At 43.4% G+C, this 23,364-nt stretch overlaps 1 protein-coding gene across 2 annotated transcripts in view; it reads right to left on the minus strand.

Annotated features, from left to right (window-relative positions):
• LOC144690164 (inactive phospholipase D5-like) overlaps positions 1-23,364 on the minus strand; it is a 116,630-nt gene that overhangs the window by 48,211 nt on the left and 45,055 nt on the right. For both annotated transcript variants that reach the window (XR_013578780.1, XM_078557617.1), the window contains exons 5-7: positions 20,786-20,913; positions 2,484-2,681; positions 1,897-2,036 (exon numbers count right to left, since the gene is read on the minus strand). Coding sequence is in view for 1 of the 2 variants with exons in the window: in XM_078557617.1 (XP_078413743.1) it covers positions 1,897-2,036; positions 2,484-2,681; positions 20,786-20,913 (466 nt within the window). In the remaining variant the exon portion in view is untranslated. The remainder of the gene's footprint in view (positions 1-1,896; positions 2,037-2,483; positions 2,682-20,785; positions 20,914-23,364) is intronic.

The following is a 23,364-nucleotide window of genomic DNA, read 5'->3' on the forward strand; positions in this document are numbered from 1 at the left end:
TGAATAGGGAATGTGTGCTTTCTAATTCATCTATTGTCTGTATTAGTAAATAAGCTTAGCAAGGACACAAGAATAGAATGTAAAAGGCCATCTGGTCTATCAAATCTATTCCACAAACGTTCGTTACCTTCAATCTAATAACATCAATGTTTTAGTAGAGGTTAGATTGCTCATCAAGAAATGAAAGGGAAACCATTTAGAGGGCTAAGGGGAAAAGAGTAGATGAATGGGATTAATAGGATAGCTCTACCAAGAAACTAGCACAGGCACAATGGGGCAATCAGCCCCCTTCTGTGCCGTATCCTTCTATGATTCTACCAAAAATGGAAGAAAATTTACAGCAATGTTAATCAATTTCCTGCCCCTATTCATGGGGGAGATGGTGGTGTAGTGGTAATGTCACCGGACTAGTAATTCAGAGACCCAGGTTAATCCTCTGGGTACATGGGTTCAAATCCCACCATGGCAGCTGGTGAAATTTAAATTCAGTTGACTAATGCCCTTTAGGGAAGGAAATCTGCTCTGCATGTGACTCCAGACCCATGGTAATGTGGTTTACTCTTAACTACCCTCTGCAATAGCCAAGCAAGCCACTCAGCTCAAGGGTGATTAGGATAGGGATTGCCAGCATTGCTCAAATCTCATTAAAGAATAAAGGGGGAAAAAAATGTTCTGGTGATGCACAGGCAAATTAAAAAGTTTACTCAACTCATTAATGACAGCCAAATCATACAGGAAAGTGGTGCAGAAGATAATTTGATGAACATTTGCTTTCCAATATGAGAGAAGACTGTCTGGAACCAGTTTTTTTTAATGACAGCCGATCACTGTACTGTGATCAGTGACCCTGTGCCATCAGATACTGTATTGTCCTTGGCACAGCTGCTATTAGGTTTCAGCATGCACTCAATGAGAAATATAAAAACCAGCTTTAAAAATGACGCATTAAGAACGTGGGCTGATCAAAAGATTTCAACTATAATGTCTCAAAAGCCTCCAAAATTAGATATTATCTTTGCAAATTACTTTCTAAATAATGTAGTTCTTTTATCAGTAAGCAATCTGGCTTTTGAGTATCTTGGTTTCCTGTGTACTATCATCATAATGAGAATTCAATTGTTTAGTCTCCCTGCAGCACCCGCAACTAACGAAGTAATTTCAGACTGGGAATGAGCAGTAAATTGCATTGATTTGTTGAACTTGTGTACAAAGCAGATCCAGGTTCACATTGCCAGTTTTATGAACCTTTGCTCTTGTACATTAACAATATGGGATACTACTCTGTACAGTACACGTATTAAATTCACTGCTAGGTTTGTAAACTGTATTTATTTCTTAATCTTCCATTCCCACCCCCACCCCATTATCTGTTGAAGCAATGGTCTGATGTTGGGATATGACTGCATGATGCTGCCTGCACCCTCTACCATTCTTTCATCTGTGAGCAGCAACAGGCTACTTAAGCATTGCAATCAAGTCAATGGTCTGATGTTGGGATATGACTGCATGATGCTGCCTGCACCCTCTACCATTCTTTCATCTGTGAGCAGCAACAGGCTACTTAAGCATTGCAATCAAGTCCAATCCACATGTCCAAACAGTCGTACTTTTGAACGAAAGAGATCAGGAGCAACGAGTCTGTTTGCCTTTTGCCTTCTCTATTCCAGATTGGTAATTGTGATATTCAACAGCTACCCTTGACTGTTAACTCAGCACCCACTGGGAACCAAAATCAAAACCTTATGGCTTAGTGTGAGCACAGATGAGATATTTAGTTACAGGGACATTTGGAGCCAATGGAATCCCATAGAGAATGTGAGAGTTCCAAAAATAAATTGCACATTTCTGCTGGTAAAATATCGAAATTAATGCAGATAGTGAACAAGTCTTACTGACCTCTGAACATTAGTGCGGTTGATAAGAGGCAGAAAATCCATGACAGCCACATGTATGAACCTCTGAGCATTGGCAATAACCTTGAGAACAGCATCAGTATCTTTGGTGCGGCCACTGGGGCATAAAGGTGCAGGAGAAGTCTATCAAGAAAGAAAATGTGAATTAGCAGGCATCAAGCAAGATTACAACAATTCTTTGCAGTCATTTGCTCTGGTTTCGTTCACTTTTCTCAAAAGTGACCAAGGCTAGTCTTGGACAGCTGGCCATGATGTATTAAGTACTCTCTCTCCCTAGGCAAAGCAGAGCCTTATCTCTTGAATGCTAACACCTCTAGAGTTCTAGTGCACCAATGTGGCTCACATCCTTCACCATGAGCTGCAATGTAACATGCACAAAGATGGATGTCTCTAGTGGACTGTGTGTTGACCATGGCAAAGTGTGCAGGAACCAACACGAAAACTAAGCCAGCTGCACTCAGTGCTTAATACTTACTTCCGGGATTAACGAGTGGTCTCACAAAGTGTAAAACTACTTCGTTCTCTGAAAAAACCGCCAATACAGGCGCATCAAAATGAAACTTTACTCACAGCCAGATAGACCTCAGCCTCCATCCCATTCAGCTGTAATTTGAGAGGGGAATGCAAGCTGGAGATACCGAATAGCTTCTTCGACCAGATTTCGGGTGCAGAGTCCCGGTATTCCAGCTGCCAATACACAGAGAAGACTTTATGCAGGTCCAAGCCAAGGCAGCTGCAGTTGTACATGATGATTCCCAACTCTTTCATCTGTGGAATTGAAGTGAATTCTGCTCAAGGCAAAGCAGCAAATGGGAATTGTCAACCTTGCTCCCTCCAATGACATGTGCTACAACTAAAAGGCTGCAAGTGTATTGAACTTCTCTGGCTGAATATCTCAACTGAAATATAAAGATGGTTCTGAGATGGGAGAGCCTCCAATCTGGACAATATTGGACCTGGCAGTGCTTCAGAATGAAAAGGACTTACATTTATACAGTGACTTTTATGAACTCAGGACATCCCAAAGTGCTTTACAGCCAACCAGGTACTCTTAAAGTGTGGTCACTGTTATAATGTAGGAAATGCAGCAGCCAATTTATGCACAGCAAACTTCCATAAAGGGCAATGTGATTTTTGTTATTATTCGTTCACAGGATGTGGGCATTGCTGGCTGGGCCAGCATTTATTGCCCATCCTAATTGCTCTTGAGAAGGTGGTGGTGAGCTACCTTCTTGAACCGCTGCAGTCCATGTGGTGTAGGTACACCCACAGTGCTTTTAGGGAGGGAGTTCCAGGATTTTGACCCAACGACAGTGAAGGAATTGCTATATATTTCCAAGTCAGGATGGTGAGTGGCTTGGAGGGTGCAGTTGGTGGTGTTCCCATGCATCTGGATAGCTCCTTGAGTGTTGTTGCAGCTGCATTCATCCAGTGGAGAGTATTCTATCACACTACTGACTTGCACCTTGTGGATGGTGGACAAGCTTTGGGGAGTCAGAAGGTCAGTTATTCACTGCAGAATTCCCTGCCTCTGACCTGCTCTTGTAGCCACAGTATTTATATGGCTGTTCCAGTTCAGTTTCTGGTCAATGGTAATCGCCAAGATGTTGACTGTGGGGGATTCAGCGATGGTAATGCCACTGAATGTCCTGGGGCGATGGTTAGATTCTATCCTGTTGGAGATGGTCATTGCCTGGCACTTGTGTGGCACGAATGTTACTTGCCACTTATCAGCCGAAGCCTGAATGTTGTTCAGATCTTGCTGCTTATGGGCATGGACTACTTCACTATCTGAGGGAGTCGCGAATGGTGCTGAACATTGTTCAATCATCTGCGAACATCTCCACTTCTGACCTTATGATGGACAGGTCATTGATGAAACAGCTGAAGATGGTTGGGCCGAGGACACTACCCTGAGGAACTCCTGCAGCGATGACCTGGAATAGAGATGATTGGCCTCCAACAACCACAACCAATCATCTCAGTTTGTGCTAGGTATGATTTCAACCACCGGAGAGTTTTCCCCCGATTCCTATCGACTTCAGTTTTGCTAGGGCTCCTTGATGCCACACTCGGTCAAAAGCTGCCTTGATGTCAAGAGCAGCAACTTTCACTTTACCTCGAGTTCAGCTCTTTTGTCCATGCATGGTCCAAGACTGTGATGAGGTCAGGAGCTGAGTGGCCCTGGCAGAGCCCAAACTGGGTATCAGTCAGCTGGTTATTGCTGAGTAAATGCTGCTCGATATCACTGTTGATGACCCCTTGCATGACTTTACTGATGATCGAGAGTAAAGGATGGGGTGATAATTGGCTGGGTTGGATTTGTGCTGCTTTTTGTGGACAGTACATACCTGGGCAATTTTTCACATTGCTGATTAGATGCCAGTGTTGTAGCTGTACTGGAACAGCTTGTCTAGGGGCATGACAAGCTCTGGAGCACAAAGCTTCAGTACTATTACCAGAATATTGTCAGGGCCCATAGCCTTTGCAGTATCCAGTGCCTTCAGCCATTTCTTGATATCATATGGAGTGAATCAATTGACTGAAGCCTGGCATCTGTGACGTTGGGGACCTCTGGAGGAGGTCAAGCTGGATCATCCACTTGGCACTTCTGGCTGAAGAGTGCAGCAAATGCTTCAGCCTTTTCTTTTGCCCTGATGTGCTGGGCTCCCCCACCATTGTGGATGGGAATATTTGTGGAGCCTCCTCCTCCTCCAGTGAGCTATTTAATTGTCCACCACCATTCGTGACTGAACGTGGCAGGACTGCAGAGCTTAGATCTGATCCGTTGGTTGTAGGATCGCTTACTCTGTCTGTCACATACTGCTTTCGCTGTTTGGCATTCAAGTAGTCCTGTGTTGTATCTTCACCAGGCTGACACATAATTTTTAGCTATGCCTGGTGCTGCTCCTGGCATGCCCTCCTGCATGCTTCATTGAATCAGGGTTGATTCCCCTAGCTTGATGGTAATGATAGAGTAGGGGACATGCCAGGCCATGAGATTTCAGATAGCGGTTGAATACAATTCTGCTGCTGCTGAGGCCCAGATAATCCGTTTTTGTGATGCTTATAGAGAAATAACTATTGGCCAGGTCATTGGGGATATCTCCCCTGCTCTTCTTGAAAACACCACCTTAGAAAACAAACAGGCCTCAGGTCACCGGGAGTCCTCGGGTTAAGGTGCTTAATTGGGGGAAGGCTAATTATAACAATATTAGGCAGGAACTGAGGAATCTAGACTGGAGGCAGATGTTTGAAGGCAAATCAACAACTGACATGTGGGGGGCTTTCAAACGTCAGTTGATAAGAATTCAGGACCGGCATGTTCCTGCTAGGATGAAGGATAAGTATGGCAAGTTTCAGGAACCTTGGATGACGAAGGATATTGTGAGATTAGTCAAAAAGAAAAGGGAAGCATTCGTAAGGGCTAGAAGGCTGGGAACAGATGAAGCCCATGGAGAATATAAAGAAAGTAGGAAGAAACTTAAGCAAGGAGACAGGAGGGCTAAAAGGGGTCATGAAAAGTCATTGGCAACCAGGATTAAGGAAAATCCAAAGGCCTTTTATACATATGTAAAAAGCAAGACGGTAGCCAGGGAAATGGTAGGCCCACTCAGGGACAGAGGCTGGGAGCCAGAAGAAATGGGAGAGATACTAAATGAGTACTTTTCATCAGTATTCACCAAAGAGAAGGACTTAGCAGTCGATTTGTCTAGGGAAGAGCATGTAGATAGCCTGGATCATGTTGAGATCAAAAAAGAGGTGTTAGGCGTCTTGAAGAATATTAAGGTGAATAAGTCCCCAGGGCCCGATGGGATCTACCCCAGAGTACTGAGGGAGGCAAGGGAGGAGATTGCTGGGGCCTTGACAGAAATCTTTGTATCCTCACTAGCTACAGGTGAGGTCCCAGAGGACTGGAGAATGGCCAATGTTGTTCCATTGTTTAAGAAGGATAGCAGGGATAATCCAGGAAATTACAGGCCGGTGAGCCTTATGTCAGTGGTAGGGAAATTATTAGAGAAGATTCTTCGTGACAGGGTTTACTATCATTTGGAAGCAAATGGGCGTATTAGTGAGAGGCAGCATGGTTTTGTGAAGGGGAGGTCGTGTCTCACTAACTTGATCGAGTTTTTCGAGGAAGTGACAAAGATGATCGATGATGGAAGGGCAGTGAGTGTCATATACATGGATTTCAGTAAGGCCTTTGACAAGGTCCCTCATGGCAGACTGGTACAGAAGGTAAAGTCGCACGGGATCAGAGGTGAGCTAGCAAGATGGATACAGAATTGGCTTGGTCATAGAAGACAGAGGGTAGCAGTGGAAGGGTGCTTTTCTGAATAGAGAGCTGTGACTAGTGGAGTTCCGCAGGGATCAACGCTGGGACCTTTGCTGTTTGTAGTATACATAAATGATTTGGAGGAAAATGTAACTGGGATAATTAATAAGTTTGCAGACGACACTCAGGTTGGAGGAGTTGCAGATAGTGAAGAGGGTTGTCAAAGGATACAACGGGATATAGATCGGTTGGAGACTTGGGCCGAGAAATGGCAGATGGAGTTTAATCCGGACAAATGCAAGGTAATGCATTTTGGAAGGTCTAATACAGGTAGGAATTATACAGTAAATGGTAGAACCCTTAAGTGCATCGACGGGCAGAGGGATCTGGGTGTACAGGTCCACAGGTCGCTGAAAGTGGCAACGCAGGTGGATAAGGTAGTCAGGAAGGCATATGGCATGCTTGCCTTCATCGGCAGGGGTATTGAGTATAAAAGCTGGGAAGTCATGCTGCAGCTGTATAGAACCTTGGTTAGGCCACGCTTGGAATATTGCGTGCAATTCTGGTCGCCACATTACCAGAAGGATATAGGGTGTTGGAGAGGGTGCAGAGGAGGTTTACCAGGATGCTGCCTGGTCTGGAGGTTATTAGCTATGAGGAGAGGTTGGAGAAACTCGGATTGTTCTCACTAGAGTGACGGAGATTGAGGGGCGACTTGTTAGAAGTTTACAAAATTATGAGTGGCATGGACAGAGTAGATAGTCAGAAGCTTTTTCCCAGGGTGGAAGAGTCAATTACTAGGGGACACAGATTTAAGGTGAGAGGAGAAAACTTTAGAGGAGATGTGCGGGGCAAGTTTTTTTACACAGAGGGTAGTGAGTGTCTGGAATTCGCTGCCAGAGGAGGTGGTGGAAGCAGGTACGATAGTGGTGTTTAAGAGGCAGCTTGACAAATACATGAATAGGATGGGAATAGAGAGTTACGAACCCCGGAAGTGCGAAATGTTTTAGTTTGTCAGGCTACATGATCGGCGCAGGCTTGGAGGGCCGAAAGGCCTGTTCCTGTGCTGTACTTTTCTTTGTTCTTTGTTCTTTGTCACCGTTTCACCTGGAAGATGACACCTCCAGCAGTCTCTCAGTTCTGCCACTAGGGTGCCAATGCTAAGTGGGGTTTGACCCACAACTTTCTGAATCAGAGACTGAAGTGAGTCATAGCAGACACAAGAAGGCACAAGAATGCATGCCTCCCAAAATTGGACCAAAAACACTTTTAAGAGAAAGTGAAATGATTTTTGAATAACTAATTAAAAAAAAGTACACAAGGATATTTTGTTAGGGACATGGTAACAGGGCACTTAGAAAATCAGAATATGATTAAGCAGAATCAGGATGGATTTAGGAAAGGGAAATGATATTTGACAAATGTGTTAAATTTTTGAATAATAGGATGGATAAGATAGTGCATTTGGATTTTCAAGAGCCATTTAATAAGGTGCAATATATTTGCATGGATTCAGGATTGATTAATGGACAGAAAACCGACAGTAGGAATAAATAGGACATTTCCAGATTGGCAAGTTATAACTACTGAGATACCACAAGGTATATGGGCCTCAGCTATTTACAATCTATATTAATGACTTAGGTGAAGGGACTGTGTAAAACATATCCAAGTTTGCTAACAATTTGTTTTATTCTTTCATTGATGTGAGCATTGCTGGCAAGGCGAACATTTATTGCCCATCCTTAATTGCCCTTGAACGAGATGGCTTGCCACACCATTTCAGAGGGCAGTTAAGTACACCACGTTGCTGTGGGCCTGGAGTCACATGCAGGCCCAGCCAGGTAAGAATGGCAGATTTCCCCCCTTACAGGGCACTGGTGAGTCAGGTGGGTTTTGAAAACAATTGATGATAGTCTTATGGTTCTCACTGAAACTAGCTTTCAATCCCAGATTTGTTTGAATTTAAATTCCAACAGCTGCTGTGATGGGACTTGAACCCATATCTCCAAAGCCTGACCTTATGGATTACCAATCCAGTGACATCACCACTATGCCCCCTCCTCCCATGCAAATTTAGCAGGTGGTAAGCAGTGAGGAGGATGCAAGAGAGATTATAGGTGGGTTGGCCAGATGGAATATAAAGCAGCAAAGTGTAATATTATCCACTTTGGTCAGAAGAATTTTAAAAAGCAGAATGTTTTTTGAACGGCGAGAGGCTGGGTAACCTTGCATTCAGAGACACCAGGGTATCCCTGTACATCAATCACAGAAAGTTAACATGCAGGTTCAGCAAGCAAGGCAAATGGTATGTTGGCTTTTGTTACAAAGGGATTACAGTACAAGAGTAAAAAAGGTTTACTAGAGTTATATAAAGCATTGGTGATGTCACACCTGGAGTAGTGTGTGTACTTTTGGACTCCTTACCTAAGGGACAACATACTTGCCCCAGAGGAAGGGCAACTAAAGTGGTTCCTGGGATTAAGGGATTGTCCTGCAAGGTCAGATTGAGTAGATAAAACGAATATTCTCAGTTTAGAAGGACAGCTAACCTAATTAAAACATTAAAAAATGCTTCAGGTGCTTGACAGTATAGACGCTGAGAAAATGCTCCCCTGGCTGGGGAATCTAGATGACGGGGGTGACAGTCTCAGGATAAGGGGTTGGCCATTCAGAACTGTGAGGAGGAGAAACTTTCTCACTCAAGGGGTTGTGAATCTCTGCTGCATCCAGAAAGCTGTGGATGCTCAGTCACTGTGCATATTTAAGAGAGAGGCTGATAGATTTTTGGGTACTACGGGAATTAAGGGAAGGGAATTAGGGCAAATGTGGATGCTGCAGGAAGATGGAATTGAGTTAGAAGATCAGCCATGACTTTATTGAATGGCAGAGCAGGCTCGAAGGGCCAAATGACTTACTACTGCCCCTATTTCTTCTGTCCTTGTGTTCCAAGAAAACACAAAGCCATAAACGACAATATATATTCATGGTAAACTTGAACAGGCAATGGATCATTTTTATGGGAATACAATTGGATACAGACCAGAAATTCTCATCTGGCATCTGTGGCTTAAATAAAAAATGAAATATTAAACTTCAATCTCATTTAATTACATTCTCTGTGGATTGTTTCAAATAGCTTACAAAAGAGAAAATGAGCTCAGTTCGTGTTAATATGTTAGCCGGAAGTATTACATTAACTGAAAGGCTGATCTGTCTTAAGCAGCCTGTGACGAATGTAGAATTTTAATTTCAGGAGACTCATATCTAAATGAATTTTAAAAGCAATAGTCAAGCATTTTCACAATGAAAAGTAGGAGACAATTGTGCTGCACGAAAAAAAGCAGATTATTTTTAATGATGAATTAGTTAGTTAAAGGTGTTTGGACTGTACTATATATTAAGAGGGAATTGGCAGTTGGGTTACCAACCCTCCAGGATTAGCCTGAAGTCTGCAGGATTTGGAGATTAATCTCCAGAATGCTGCTGGAAGCAACCCAAGAGAAAAAGCATAGGGACATTAAAAAACATTGTGTCGAAAAGAGAGACATGTTGCCGAAGCTCTTCGTCTTGCACTCATCAGGACAAACACAAGAATGCCAAATTTCAAACAATCACAACAATTTATACCACAGGAAAAAAGGGTGCTGACTGGTTGGCGAGTTGACCAATTGTACCTTTTTAAAATTTTCTTTGAAGATTTAATATTGGAGATGGGATGAAAGGCTGTTTGACTGATGGTGTGTTGGGTGACTGATGGCAGCAGTATGAGGATGGGGCAGTGACTAAACCTCAAGGGATATGTCCAACCAGAGGAGCCAACCCCATATGGTGGGTTTTGAGACTTTGGATCCAGTCAACATATGGTTGCCCAGTGGTTATGGTGCGGGACTAGCTAATCAAGGGTCATGGAGCTCATCTTCCATTTCCACCTGGATCGAGCATGGCCACTGAGGCAGCCACAATGCTTGCCCGAAGCCAACACAGAAGCCTGGACTGAAGGACTAAATTATTTTCTGTTCACGCCTCATCTGAAAGACTGCCTGCAAGTCCGGGGCCCACCAAAAGCTCACCAGCTATAGAAAGGGTGGGAAAATGGAGAGGGTGGAGCTGATCTGGAGGGAGGGCCTCATGTGAGTCAGCAACAGGTTTGCTATATGGCCTCAGGAGGAGCAGCCTTACCAGTGAACTTTAACCACACCACTGAAGGCATCTCAAACTCCTAGTGCAGATGAGCAGAGTGTACACAGTAACACGCTCCAGCCATTTCTACTTGATAATTGCCGTACTGGTCGTACCAATTGGCATTGGACTCCAATGTGCAAATTTAAATAGACTCCCATTGGAAACAGGTGGGCAAGCTAAGTTGGATCAGACAGGCCTTGGGCAATGGGACAGCCATTGTTTCCAAATTTTCAAAAGTCACTACATGGTGGTGTAGTGGTAATTTCACTGGACTAACAATCCAAAGGCCAAGCTAATGTTCTGGGAACACAGGTTCAAATCCCACCACCTCAAACTGATGGAATTTAAATTCAATTAATAAAATCTCAAACCGAACACTAGTCTTGGTCATGGTGACTATGAAACTATCATTGATTGTCAAAAAAACCCATCTGGTTCACTAATGCCCTTGAGGGAAGGGAATCTGCCATTTTTACCCAGTCTGGCCCACATGCGACTCCAGACCCACAGCAATTTGGTTGACTCTTAACTGCTCTCCGAAATGGCTTAGCAAACCACTCAGTTCGAGGACAATTAGAGATGGGCAGCAAATGCTGGCCTTGCCAGTGACACCCACAGCCCATGAAAGAATACATTTTTAAAAATCTTCAGGAGAAGGTGAGTGGTTAAAAATCACCATTGCCCATCCCCACCTCACGTGAGTTTATAATGCCATCGTAGCCTGCTTTGAAATAAAACTATAAGAATCTGGTCATTTGTGAGTTGATACCAGAAAACGTCTGTGAAAGCCACAATTTGGTCATTAAAAACCCAATTGATTTACTAATATCTCGCAAGGGAGGTAACGTGCCACCCATTGTCGGGCCTACTTGCATCTGTGGGATTTAGTCTTAATGTCGCCAGTGTAACTAGGGTATTAAATATTGCCTTTCCAACATCAATTACATCCCAAGAATAAATATTCAAAAAAAAGTAAGGTAATTCTCCCATTCAAACTTTACATTGTTTAATAATTTGGTTGTAATCTTTTTTGCTTCTGAGAATCATTCCTAATCACAAATAAATCCAATTAGTGGCTAATCTGCTTTTAAAATTGTAATATCTTCTCTTATTTGATTTGACAGGAGATAAACTACATATCCTACATGCTCTCCAGTAGAAAATGAACTACCTCGATGTTAATTCTTAGACCCAAACTATGCTACGCTACCTCAGTAGTAGAGAATAAAAGTCATAGACTTCAGTTCTTAAGAGTCACTGTATGCTTATAGCCAACTCTGCCAAGCTACTTTCATTTGGAAACGATGTTGTACAAGGCAAAATGTAACACATTCATCATGCTCTTATTTGGCCAAATGTGTTAATGTGTTTTCTTCCCTTCTAGGCCTCCACACACAATGCAGAGAGTCTGAGCAAAGTACAGTAATTGCCCCATCCATACAGGAGGAGAGGGGAACTTCTATGGAATGGCATGGTTCAAGGGGGGGCCAAACTTTCTGAATCTTACAGCCACATATGATAACCTTCAGACATCTGAGAGTCGCCAAGACCCGGACAACCTTTACAGACACATTTTTATTACTATTGCGCGCACTTCTGTGAGGAAACCTTCAGCTTTTTCCTCTCTAATCCTCCAGGCTTCCTTCACACACCATTCAGATAGTGGCAAAAACAAATCTGCTTCACTGATGCACATCAGAGCTAACACATGCTCACTGCTTAACTAAAAGATTGATTTTACTTGGAAAAAATAACGTTGTAGCCTCCTACTGAAACAACAAATTTGAATCAGAGTACTTGTGTCCCAATACAGTACATTCTTACATTTCTGTTCTGTATTAAACCATTCCCTCCCTTCCTAGACAGAGGCCACAGGTTGAAGGGTCAGCAGCGAGAGGATGGGTTAGGGAGCCAGAGAAAATGACGCTGAGGGTCACACGACCCTATGAGAGACCGGTGAGAAACCACAAAAGAAATCTCGCCACGGCGCTGGAACAAATCGTTGATCTTAACCCTCCTCCCTTTCTCCACCCAGTGCTGCTGCCTGTTCTCTGGTTCTCTCCCTCTATGAAGCTGTTCATGGCCAAAGCTGCACCAGCTGTTTACCTCCCTCCAATGCACGATTTAACAGGTTTCACGAGCCGCACTCTGTGTGTCAAACAGCCACATGCTGCTCTGCGAGCGGCGGTTTGGCCAGCCGCTCAAGACACAAAGTCACTGTAGAACTTGCAGTGCAATCTGTCAAACCATTCCTGCTACACCAACTTCTAAAATCGCCCACAGTGATTCACTGATCTCTGCGGATCAGGCATGATTTGATTCCCAGTCTGTGCTGAGTTTACTGATCTCAGTCATGGCACTACGAGGGATATGCTACAACTGGCCTCCACACTTTGATATGGGGACGTGGAGGAAGGGATAAATTAGCCGAAGTTCCCACTTCTGATCGCTATCTGACAACGGCTGCTCAAAGTGCATCAGGCTGGACGTCAATGAGGTCAGCATCACACTTGCATGATGTGTCACTAGAACAAGGGGCTGAAGAACAACCAACACCCTTGGAATTGTCTCCATCAAGCGGCCAATGCCTTCCAGGGAGGGGGGTGGTGGGTGGAAATGAAAGGAGAGAAAATTGGTGAAAAGCCCTAGATGAAAACAGTAGCTTTTCTTGGTGTGACATTGTGGAGAACTATGGCCTCAGCATTGTATCATCTGGATCTCCATAACCCTGCAAACACGTCTCTGAACTCAGAAGTTATTTCCCCATCAGTTCTCCCGAGAGCATTGTGTGTCAGCCTTGCATCAGTAGAGGCATTCTTTCCTGCTAGTCAGAAGCTAGTGGGTTTGAAGCCAATTTAGAGATTCGAGCAAAGAATCCAGGCTGGCACTTTAGTGTAGTATTGAGGAAATGTTCGGTGCCATATTTCAGAAGTATTAAACTGGAGCACTGTTTGCTTTCTCAGGTTGAGTGTAGTACTATTCAAATAAGAGCAGGAGAGTTCTCCCCAATGTCCTGGCCAATATTTACCTCTTAACCAACACCAAAAACGGGTGATCTGGTCATTTATTTCATTGCTGTCTGTGGTACCTTGCTGTGCGCAAATTGGTTGCCACATTTCCTTCCTAGAATAGTGGCAGCAATAGTTAATCATAGGCTTGGTTAATATGTTACTGTTGTAAGACATGCCAGATACAGTTAGAAAACATTGACGATGATTGGCCATCTGCAGACATAATATGATCAATAACATATTTTGTTATTGATCCAACGCTGCAGGTGTCAGGAATTCTCCTCCCAATTATTGCTCAGTTTTGCCAGAGGTCAGGTTTTTTGGCTGATTTAGTTTTGCCAGGGCTATTTCCAATGCTGTGTGAAATGTGATAATTGCATAGTTTTAACCACTTATCAATGCATGGGTCCAATTTACATTTGACTTTTACAATCATTCATTATTGCTACATGGACAGAATTTAGACAGTATCAGGCCAGATTTTAAAAGAAAATCCAGACTAAAACTGAGAGGGTTTTGTAAAACAATTCACTATAAAAAGTAAGTTATGACTTTTTCTCATTATGAGTGACAAAAACATTAAACCAATGAATTATGAATGCTTGCTAAAATTTCACAATGTAAATCTTGTCACAACAGTTAAATTACATTGCCACAAGGAACGATAGTCTTTGGAATACCTACTTCTGAAAATTTATGGGTATCACGTGTGTGTGTGTGTGTGTGAGGGAGAGAGTGAGTGAGATAGTCAGGAGTCTGATGGAATACTATCTACTTACCTGTATGTATGCCAATCTAATGCCCCATCCAAGAGAAAGCAGACTGTTTGATTAGTACCCCGTCCACCACCTTAAACATTCACTCCCTCCATCAAGTATCCCCTCCAAGTTACACCCCAGTCTGACTTCCTTCACTGTTGCTGGGTCAAAATCCTGGAACCCACCTCCCCCCACCACCGACACCGCTCTCCTCCCCTGCCCTGTCCCCGCCCCCCCCCCCCCCCCCCCCCACCCAACCACTAACTGCGCTGTGGGTGTGCCTAGACCCAATGGACTGCAGCGGTTCAAGAAGGTGGCTCACAACCAGTTTTCCAAGGGCAATTAGAGATGGGCAATAAGTGTTGAACTTGCTAATGACACTCATGTCCCATAAATGAAGAAAAAAAGTGAAAAAAAGAAATTTGGATGAGCTCAATTTATGGAGGGTGGGAGGCCAGCCAGGAAAGCATTGGAATAGTTAACTCTAGAGATGACAAAGGTAGTGTAAGAGAGTTTTGGCAGATGAGCTGAAACAGGAGTAGAGTTTGGTGATTTTACATAGATGGAAGTAGTCGGCTTGGTGTTTGACTGGGTGTGAGATTAGAAGCTCATCTCAGGGTTAAATGTGAAACCAAGTTTGCCAACGGTTTGGTTCAGTTTCAGGCAATTGTCAGGGAGAAGGACGGAGTTGGTGACTAAGGAATGGAGTTGCTGACAGGGACTGAAGAGCAAATTTTTGGCTCATCCAATACTGGATGTCAGACAAGCAGTTTGAGGGACCGAGCGAAGTGGTGGTGAGACAGAGCTTGGCGGTGCAGTTGAGTCTAATCCTGCTCTTATTAATGACTATGTGTGCGCTGCAGCAACTCACTAAGGCTTCTTTGACAAACCTGCAACCACAATTGCCTAGAAGGACAAGGGCAGCAGGTACACGGAAATACCATCACCACTAACAAGCTCCCCCTCCAAGTCACACACCATTCCAACTGGGAAATATAATGTCGTGCCTTCATCATTGCTGGGTCAAAATGTTGGAACTCCCTCCCTAACAGCACTGTGGGTGTCTTACGCCACATGCATGGACTGCAGCAGTTCAGGAAGGCCGCTCACCACCACCTTCTCAAGGGCAATTAGGGATGGCCAATAAATAATCAAAACAAAAAATGCTGGAAATACTCAGCAGGCCAGGCAGCACCTGTGGAGAGAGAAGTAGAGTTAACGTTTCAAGTCTAGACGATCTTACATTTCTATCTTTCTTCAGTTCTGATGAAAGAGTTTTTAAACTAGTGGAAGGGGTGAGGGGGCAAGAAGAACAAATGGGAAGGTCTGTGATAGGGTGGAGGGCAGGGGAGATTAAATAACAAAAGATTTCATGATGCAACGGCCAAAGAAAGTGGTAATGGGTATAGTACAGAAACAAAAGATGTTTCCAAATGAGGTGTGAAGGACTACATAGCAACTGCCTGAATGCAACATGAAGGGCAAGAAACAAGACAAGGCCAACCCAGCAAAACAACGAAAAAAAGACAAAAGAAAAAGAAAAAACAACCGCACAGAACAAGATGGAGGCAGAGGTTATGATTTAAAGTTGTTGAACTGCCAATGTTGAGTTTAGAAAGCTGTAGAGTGCCGAGCTGAAAGATAAAGTGCTTTCCTCGAGCTTGCATTGAGCTTCACTGGAAAACTGTAGCAGGCCAAGGACAGAAAGGTCAGTGTGGGAGCAAGGTGGAGAATTAAAATGACAAGCAACTGGAAGCTCGGGGTCATGTTCGCGGACTGAACGGAGGGGTTCCACAAAGCGGTCACCCAGTCTGCGTTTGGCCCCCCAGCGTAGAGGAGGCCACGTTGTGAACAGTGTCCGCAGTATACTAAATTGAAAGTAGTACAAGTAAATCGCTGTTTCGCATGGAAGGAGTATTTGGGGTCTTGGACGGTGAGAAAGGAGCAGGCGACAGGACAGGTGCTGCATCTCCTACACTTGTGCAGGTAAGTGCCATAGAGAGGGGAGGGTTGTTAGGGGTGACTGAGGAGTGGACTACAGTGTCACAGAGGGATTGGTCCCTTTTGAATGATGAAAGGGGAGGGGAAAAAGTGCTTGATGGTGGCATCACACTGGAGTTGGTGGAAATAGCAGAGGATGATCCATCTAAAAGGGAGGCTGATAGGGTGGGATGGGATATCATGATTCTTGGAGGGACAGGAAGGGGCGAGAGTAGAGGTGCGTGAAATGAACTGGACACATTGGAGGGCCCTTTCAACCACACTGGCTGGGAATCCTCAGATGAGGAAAACAAAATATCAGAAGTACTGGTGTGGAAGGTTGTATCATATGCAACAGAGACAGAGAAACTGGGAGAATGAAATGGAATTGTTGGTTGTAAGGAAGCGATGAAAGGTCATCTCAACCTGAAAGGTTAACTCTGTTTCTCGCCACAGATGCTGCCTGATCCGTTGAGTATTTCCAGCATTGTTTTTATTTCCGATTTCCAGCATCTGCAGTATTTTGCTTTTGCTATTTTGATGGACAATAAATGCTGGCCTAGCCAGTGACGTCCACGTCCCATTAACGAATAACACAAAATAGCTAAATGTTGGCCTTGCCAACAACCTCCACATCCTGTGAATGAATATGTGTGTATTTGCAAGATGGTAAAATCCATGAAATACCATCTAAACAAAACGCAGAGCTCAAAGTATGAAGTAGGGTTATTGGGGGCAGATGATTCAAGGCCACATCGATGTAATAAATGTTCAACTTCTTCCATTACAAATAGACACAAAAAGCAGAAAACTAGTGCATCTCAAATACATTAAGTGTAAAGATGTCATAATACAAACCTTGCCCTTATAATTATAGCACATGCATTCCTACAAATTAATATTGTTGCCAAATGCGCTCAAAGATTTATGGATATAACCACACTTTATAATTCTATAAAACAAGATGATCTCAATCACATGGCACTGTACATGAATATGTAAATGAGAGCAAGAGCAGCATGACAAAAGGTGGATGCCTGAAACATGGGATTCCTGCAGTAGTTCAACAGACATGGCTCCATGGCCAAGACAGGAATGATACTCAACTTTATGAAATGGAACTTTCAAAACACATCTGTAATATCAGCAATAAATCCTCTTGTGGATCAATTTTTTTAAGTGCTTTGAAGTGCTGTTGTATAAACCTGTGTAAGATCAACATTTGTAAGAGTGGAGCTTTATATTAAGATCTCCTTGACTAACAGTGTACAACACAAGTTCCTTTATACAATTAACTCAAAAGTGCCCAAATACCAACCTACTTCATCTTCACTGTGTTTCTCTTGGGCACATGCCATTCTGTCTCCTACTGCTTCCCCTCAGGGCAACGCGTGGGCAAGTATGACAAGACATAGAGGGCTCATCCTATCAGGCTGAACGCTCAATAAACTGAGCTTGACCTCCCCTTGTAGCAGCTTACTCCTGCAAGAGTCTTTGCTTGCCTCCTCTCTAGAGTTTGTGTCTGGGCATGCGAGTGTCACTTTCTATGTGCCACCTGTGTAGCATTCTGACAGGGAAGGCCAGAGGTCTGACTGTTGCTACTATCCTGGGAAACAGCAGCAACCTGCAGGTCTCTTCCAGCTACTGCCATCGGGCCCTGAATCTGTGTTTCCACTGATCAATGGTCTGACTGACCCAACTCTGCGAGCCTTGAGAGACAGCAGTCTACAACTTGACCTCTAGAGTATGAAAGTTAGTACAAAGGGTACTGTTTAATCTAACCCTTACTGTAGAGCTGCAGCCTGTGCTTCCTTGGAGATGATGTCACTCGCTGGCCTCTGGCTGTTTTTTAGATGGAGGCTGTTTACTGGTCCCAGTGGAGCTCCCGCAAGCTCCAATGATCTATATATTGATGGTTGCAGAGTCAGAGTTACTATATGCTTCAGTTGTTCAGAGGCTGACTTCAAAGCCTGCACCTAAACATGATATTCCTCGAACATCCTTCTTCTCAGCTGAATGCTCATGAGATGTAGATCCCACAGTGCCAAGAGCATGGATTCCTCAGCCTTTACTGGAAAGGTATCACATTCTCACCCACCTTTTCAGCTTCCTTCTGGCTCTGTGAATCACCTGGTGCTTAATATCTTTACTAATTCTATTGAATTTGCCTTGGGTGATCGCATTCGAGCTAATGTGTGGGAGTGAAGAAGTGAGTGACACAGGATGCGAGATCAAGAGGTTTGTTATTAACTGTGTTTAATTGGATGTAGATATTAACAGGGGATTCACTTGTGTTCCTTTAGATAGGAACAGACAAACTGTGACGGTTGGGTGTGGAGGTGCATGTTTGTAAAATGTAACTCTGTAAACAAATGCTTATAAAAGTGTGTAAAGATAGGCTCCAGGTCTATACTCCACCACCTGGTTTTCTGGAATATAACACTTGAGACAGAGGATCCTGCAACAGAATCTTGCTCTTGGGACTTAAGTGTTGCCCCGTCCTCAAAACCCTTTTCCTCCACATCATCACAGTTTATGAAGAGTTTCTTCTCTCTAGTTCCCCCTCATCATCATTATCATCCTTCTCTTCATCATCCACTGTTCCCATCCCTTCCCATTGCTCTGAAGATCTACGGAAAAGGAGGGTATAAGCTAAGAAAGGTTGGAAATATCCCCCTTGGGAACAAGGAGACAGAAAAGGATGTGGGAGTTTAGGCTGTTTGCTGCTTCACAAGTATGTCATGGCTACTTTGAAGGTGCGCACCCATTAACCTGCTGCCTATACAGGTCCCATCAATCTCATTATCTCCCATGGCTACAGCACAGTGCCTCCCTCACAGCTCCATGGCTAGATCCTCATAGGAAGGTCTGGCTTCTAATGTTTAGAATGCCCCACAAACCCATACATCGGAAAAATACAGAGTGCTGCAAGGAACAGATGGCACAGTATGCTTGGTCATAGATCAAAAACTTCACCATCTTTCTTGACCCGCCACAAACTTGCACTCCTCAAAAACTCTTCTGCCTGCATCCGAACTCACAACCCATTTGCCCATCAGCTCTGTGCTCATTGACCTACGTTGGCTCCCAGTCTAATATGCCTCAATTTTAAGGCTCTCAACCTTGTTTTCAAACCTCTGCATGGCCTCACAATGCCAGCCAACTCCCTCCCCACATTTACCCCTACCCCAGCCCCCGAATCTCTGCAACTTCCTCCAGCCCTAGAACCCTCCGTAAGTTTTGCGCTCCTCCAATTCTGGCCTCTTGTGTATCCTCAATTTTCAAGGCCTTCATCTACCCAAAACACTCGAATTCCATTTCTCTCTCTCTCTCTCTCTACTTCATTCCTCTTTTACTTTGTTCTTTAAATCCTTCCTCTTCGGCCAAGCTTTTGGTCAACTTTCCTGATACCTCTTTATTTGACTCAGCCTCAAATTTTGTCTGATAAATTTTGTCTGAACGGCACACTTTTCCTTTCAATGTGTTCAGCAAAACTGCACGATTCTTAAATCCTTAACAACGGCTTGTTTTTGCCACATTAATCACTTCAGCAAGGCTTAATTCTCACCTTCTTTCTAGCAGAGGTAGTTATAAACTAAATAGATCAGAACCCTGGCCATCTGGATATTGGAAACATAATATGGCAGTTACTAGAAAAACAATATGATTATCCATTTTGTGGCTGATTGGACTGAAAGCTAATAGGATCCTAATACCATCAGCAAAAGCATGACTGGGTCTGTTGGACTGCACAAATAAAGTCAGCTGAGAGTGGGAGCTATCCTTGAGTACTAATTTCAGTGATTTGTGACAAGCATCCTACATTAGACCTGTCTTCAGTCAGACTGTGGAAGTGTCCGACATTATTTTCCCCAATGCAAGAAAAACTCTGTCCAACTTTCAATTCAGAGAGTGGTGATCTGGTTTTAATGCTGCCATCTAATTCACATCTTATTGATAATGGCAGCTGATGACATAGGGAAAATTGCATTTTCATTTCCCATTGCGAATATAACATGTTTCAATTGTGTTCATTGTCACAAACAGTTCTGGTTGTGTGTAATCGAAAAATACCGTGTCTAATGCGTAGTCCTTGCAAGGGATAATTCTGCTCGTTGTAACAGTGCCCCGCACCGGCACTGCACATCTCACCAACAATAACTTGGCCTTGCCCTCCACTATATTACATACTGATCTTGTAAATTTCTATGATTAATTATAGCGCTGTGATTGCACTGATTCTGACTGAGTGAGAATGGGACCTTTCAAACACAAACGTAATTCATGGCCAGACGCTTTGTTCCTACTTGTTCAACTGCAGGAACTAACAGCCTTATTTCTCCAAATTGGGTCAGGTGGGCCAAACTGAGACAAGTCAATTTGCGGTTTTAATCTTTCACTGGAAGAAGCCAGGAGTGACAGCACATTTTTCTTTTTCAGCCATTTGTCAACACTAGTCCATTCCCATATAGCTGCAGCTTGCACTGTTCATTGCGCATGTGCATGTTTTGTCCAAAGGTTTGCATTCAATACTGATGAGACGTGCCTACTAGAGCATTATTATTTCCCAATGGGATGTTGCATACATTCAAACCATGTAAGTATCAAGCTTGCAAATACTACACAATTATCTTTATAATCAGCCTGTTGGATATAAATTACCTGAGACAGAGAGCGCCAATCCATGTGGGCACTGCCAATGTAAATGTGCTTCTTGTCCACCACCCAAAAAGAAGAATGAAGCTTGCCACCAATAATAGGAGTCATGTTGATGTATTTCACCAGTGCACCTGGATGTTAAACAGCCAACAACTTAACCATTAGCTGCTACTTATCAACATCTTCAAGCTATACCATGAAACACATAGGACACAATCTGAAGATCTCTCACCACTGAGTCAAAAGGTTGTGGGTTTGATGGTGGAGCAAGTTATCAATATTATCGCATAAACATTCTTTAAAAATTGAGCAGGCATAGGGGTAGAATTATTATAACTGGTGGTGCTCGAAAAAAATCTTGTGTCAGCCCTCTAGTCTTCTAGTGAATTCAAAACTCTCTCTTTATTGGTCGGTACGCTGTTTGATGAGGTCAGCGGTTTGACCTGACTAACACTATTACCTGACTATGCACTAATCTGCTTTTCAGTTGGAGTTGTATTTAAACCTGCTCCTTTCAGGCCACAAAGTCCAATTGCTGGAAGTGAACCAAGCCTGAAGCCAGAGTTTAATTGCAGTTCAGTGAAGGAAGTTTGCAAATGAGGAGATGGTTGTAAATTTCTGACTCCAAGTCAAAAAAGAAAGCACAAAATTGTATACATTCTTGACACTTCGAACAATCACAGCTGAAGAGTGGCATGTGAAGTATGATGAGACTCTGAACGTTTACATAGACCAATGCAAAACCTATTGGTTTATTCAAAGCAAGTCGAATACTATAATGTCAGACACAATGTATTATATGGAATTCTGTCCCTTTAAGGCCAGAAATTCACCGAACACCCTCATTGTTTCCGGTATTTCACACTGGAGGTGATAAGGGATGCACAATCTGGTTGCTCATGAAATGAGTAGGTGTACTGTAATACTATACACGTAAACATTTTCCATTATTTGTGCCACAGTAATGTCGGATGCAATGGACACCTTCATTCGTCCCCTATTCTTCCTGTATAGCTATGGGCAATGAAGGGAAGCTTTTTAGAATTTAAGTAGGCAAAAAAAAACCAGTCCATGCACACTGCTGCAGAGTAAGTGAGACATTATTTGGCATAAGAAATGATAAAAGTCACCAGCTTGAAATGACTGCTCAAGGGTTAAAACCATCTGAACAATTACAACCCCTTACTGAAACCCAGCACTAAACTGCAAATGTAAGCAGAGACAGTGAATTATGAGCCAGCTCCAGGTTTTGGAAACAAAAGAAGAGGCTTAAGAGAACGCTATTACTCCTTACTATGGTGGTGGTGGTGCTGTTAATGTGTACGTCATATATGGCAGATAATCTTAGGAAATGCAGGAAGTCAGAGAAAACCCATGAAAATGAGTAAACAGACAGCCTGCCTGTTTCAGGTGTATGGCTGCTTGAATAATAAAAAGAACAAATTTAAGGAGCACCTTTCATGACCTCTGGACAGTCCCTAAATACCTCACAGCCACTGAAGTACTTTTGTAGTAGTCACTGTTCTAATGTAGGAAACACAGCAGCCAATTTGCATAAAGCAAAGTCCCACGAAAAGCACTGGCATAATCGTCAGATAATCTTTTTTTGAAATCGCGTTGTCTGAAGACAAGGGTTAAGCCAGTTTTAGGAGCCTGTTTACAATTTTCTGGTACAAATGCGCAGGGAGTATGCAACTCATGCTCTGCCTGTTTGTACACAGGAGTTCAGAAGAATCAATTCGATGTGCTCTGAATATGAAAGTATCATTACAGCTGGCGACTGAATCACACAGAGCCAGGTTCAATTCCTAATCTGTTATGAAGTAATCTCATATGGCCAATATGTATGATTGGCTTTCATGGTCATTGTTAGGGAGGAGACATCTGGTCAGAGTCTTCTCTCTTCCCGATTCCCTGCAGGAAGTCTGGGCCCCCGTAGATATCAGGGGAAGGAGAGGATACAACTCCACTGTGACGTTCCCTGTGGACAAACAGCCCCTCAAGATTGGGACAGATCCTCATCTTTACCAGCTGCATGCTAAGCAGGCAAAATGCTGAGAGAAACATCAGGCAGGGAGGATTGCGCATAAGTAGCAGAGGCCAACTGATCTTCCTTCTATTTAAGTTAATGGAGAGACATTCCATTGTGATCTGTGAGGAGGTGTGACTCCCTCCACTAAGTGACATAGACAAAAATGTACCACCCATCCCCTCCCCTCCCGACTATCTATATATTGAGGAGCACTAAGTGCCAGTGGAACTGAACCCCACCAAGGTGCCAACACCTTCATGGCAGGAGAACGAGAGGTGTGAAAAATTGATGGAAATAGGAGAAAGGAATGAAGAAAATACCTAAAGGACACTGACACTAACTCCTAAATACATCCCCAAGAGGGAACGAGACAGCTGCTGGTTTCATCAGACTGACCATAAAACTTTTACCAAATATATTAATATAGGAAGCTGACAGTTAATTAACTAACCATTGGAATATATAGCTTTAGCATGCAGAATGTTACATAGAAAATGTCAGGAAGTATTTCCAAAAAAATAAACTGACAGCAGCTACAGTATTGCCCTGT

The sequence above is a fragment of the Cetorhinus maximus genome, chromosome 14, assembly GCF_964194155.1.
Source record: "Cetorhinus maximus chromosome 14, sCetMax3.hap1.1, whole genome shotgun sequence".
Lineage (NCBI taxonomy): Eukaryota > Metazoa > Chordata > Chondrichthyes > Lamniformes > Cetorhinidae > Cetorhinus > Cetorhinus maximus.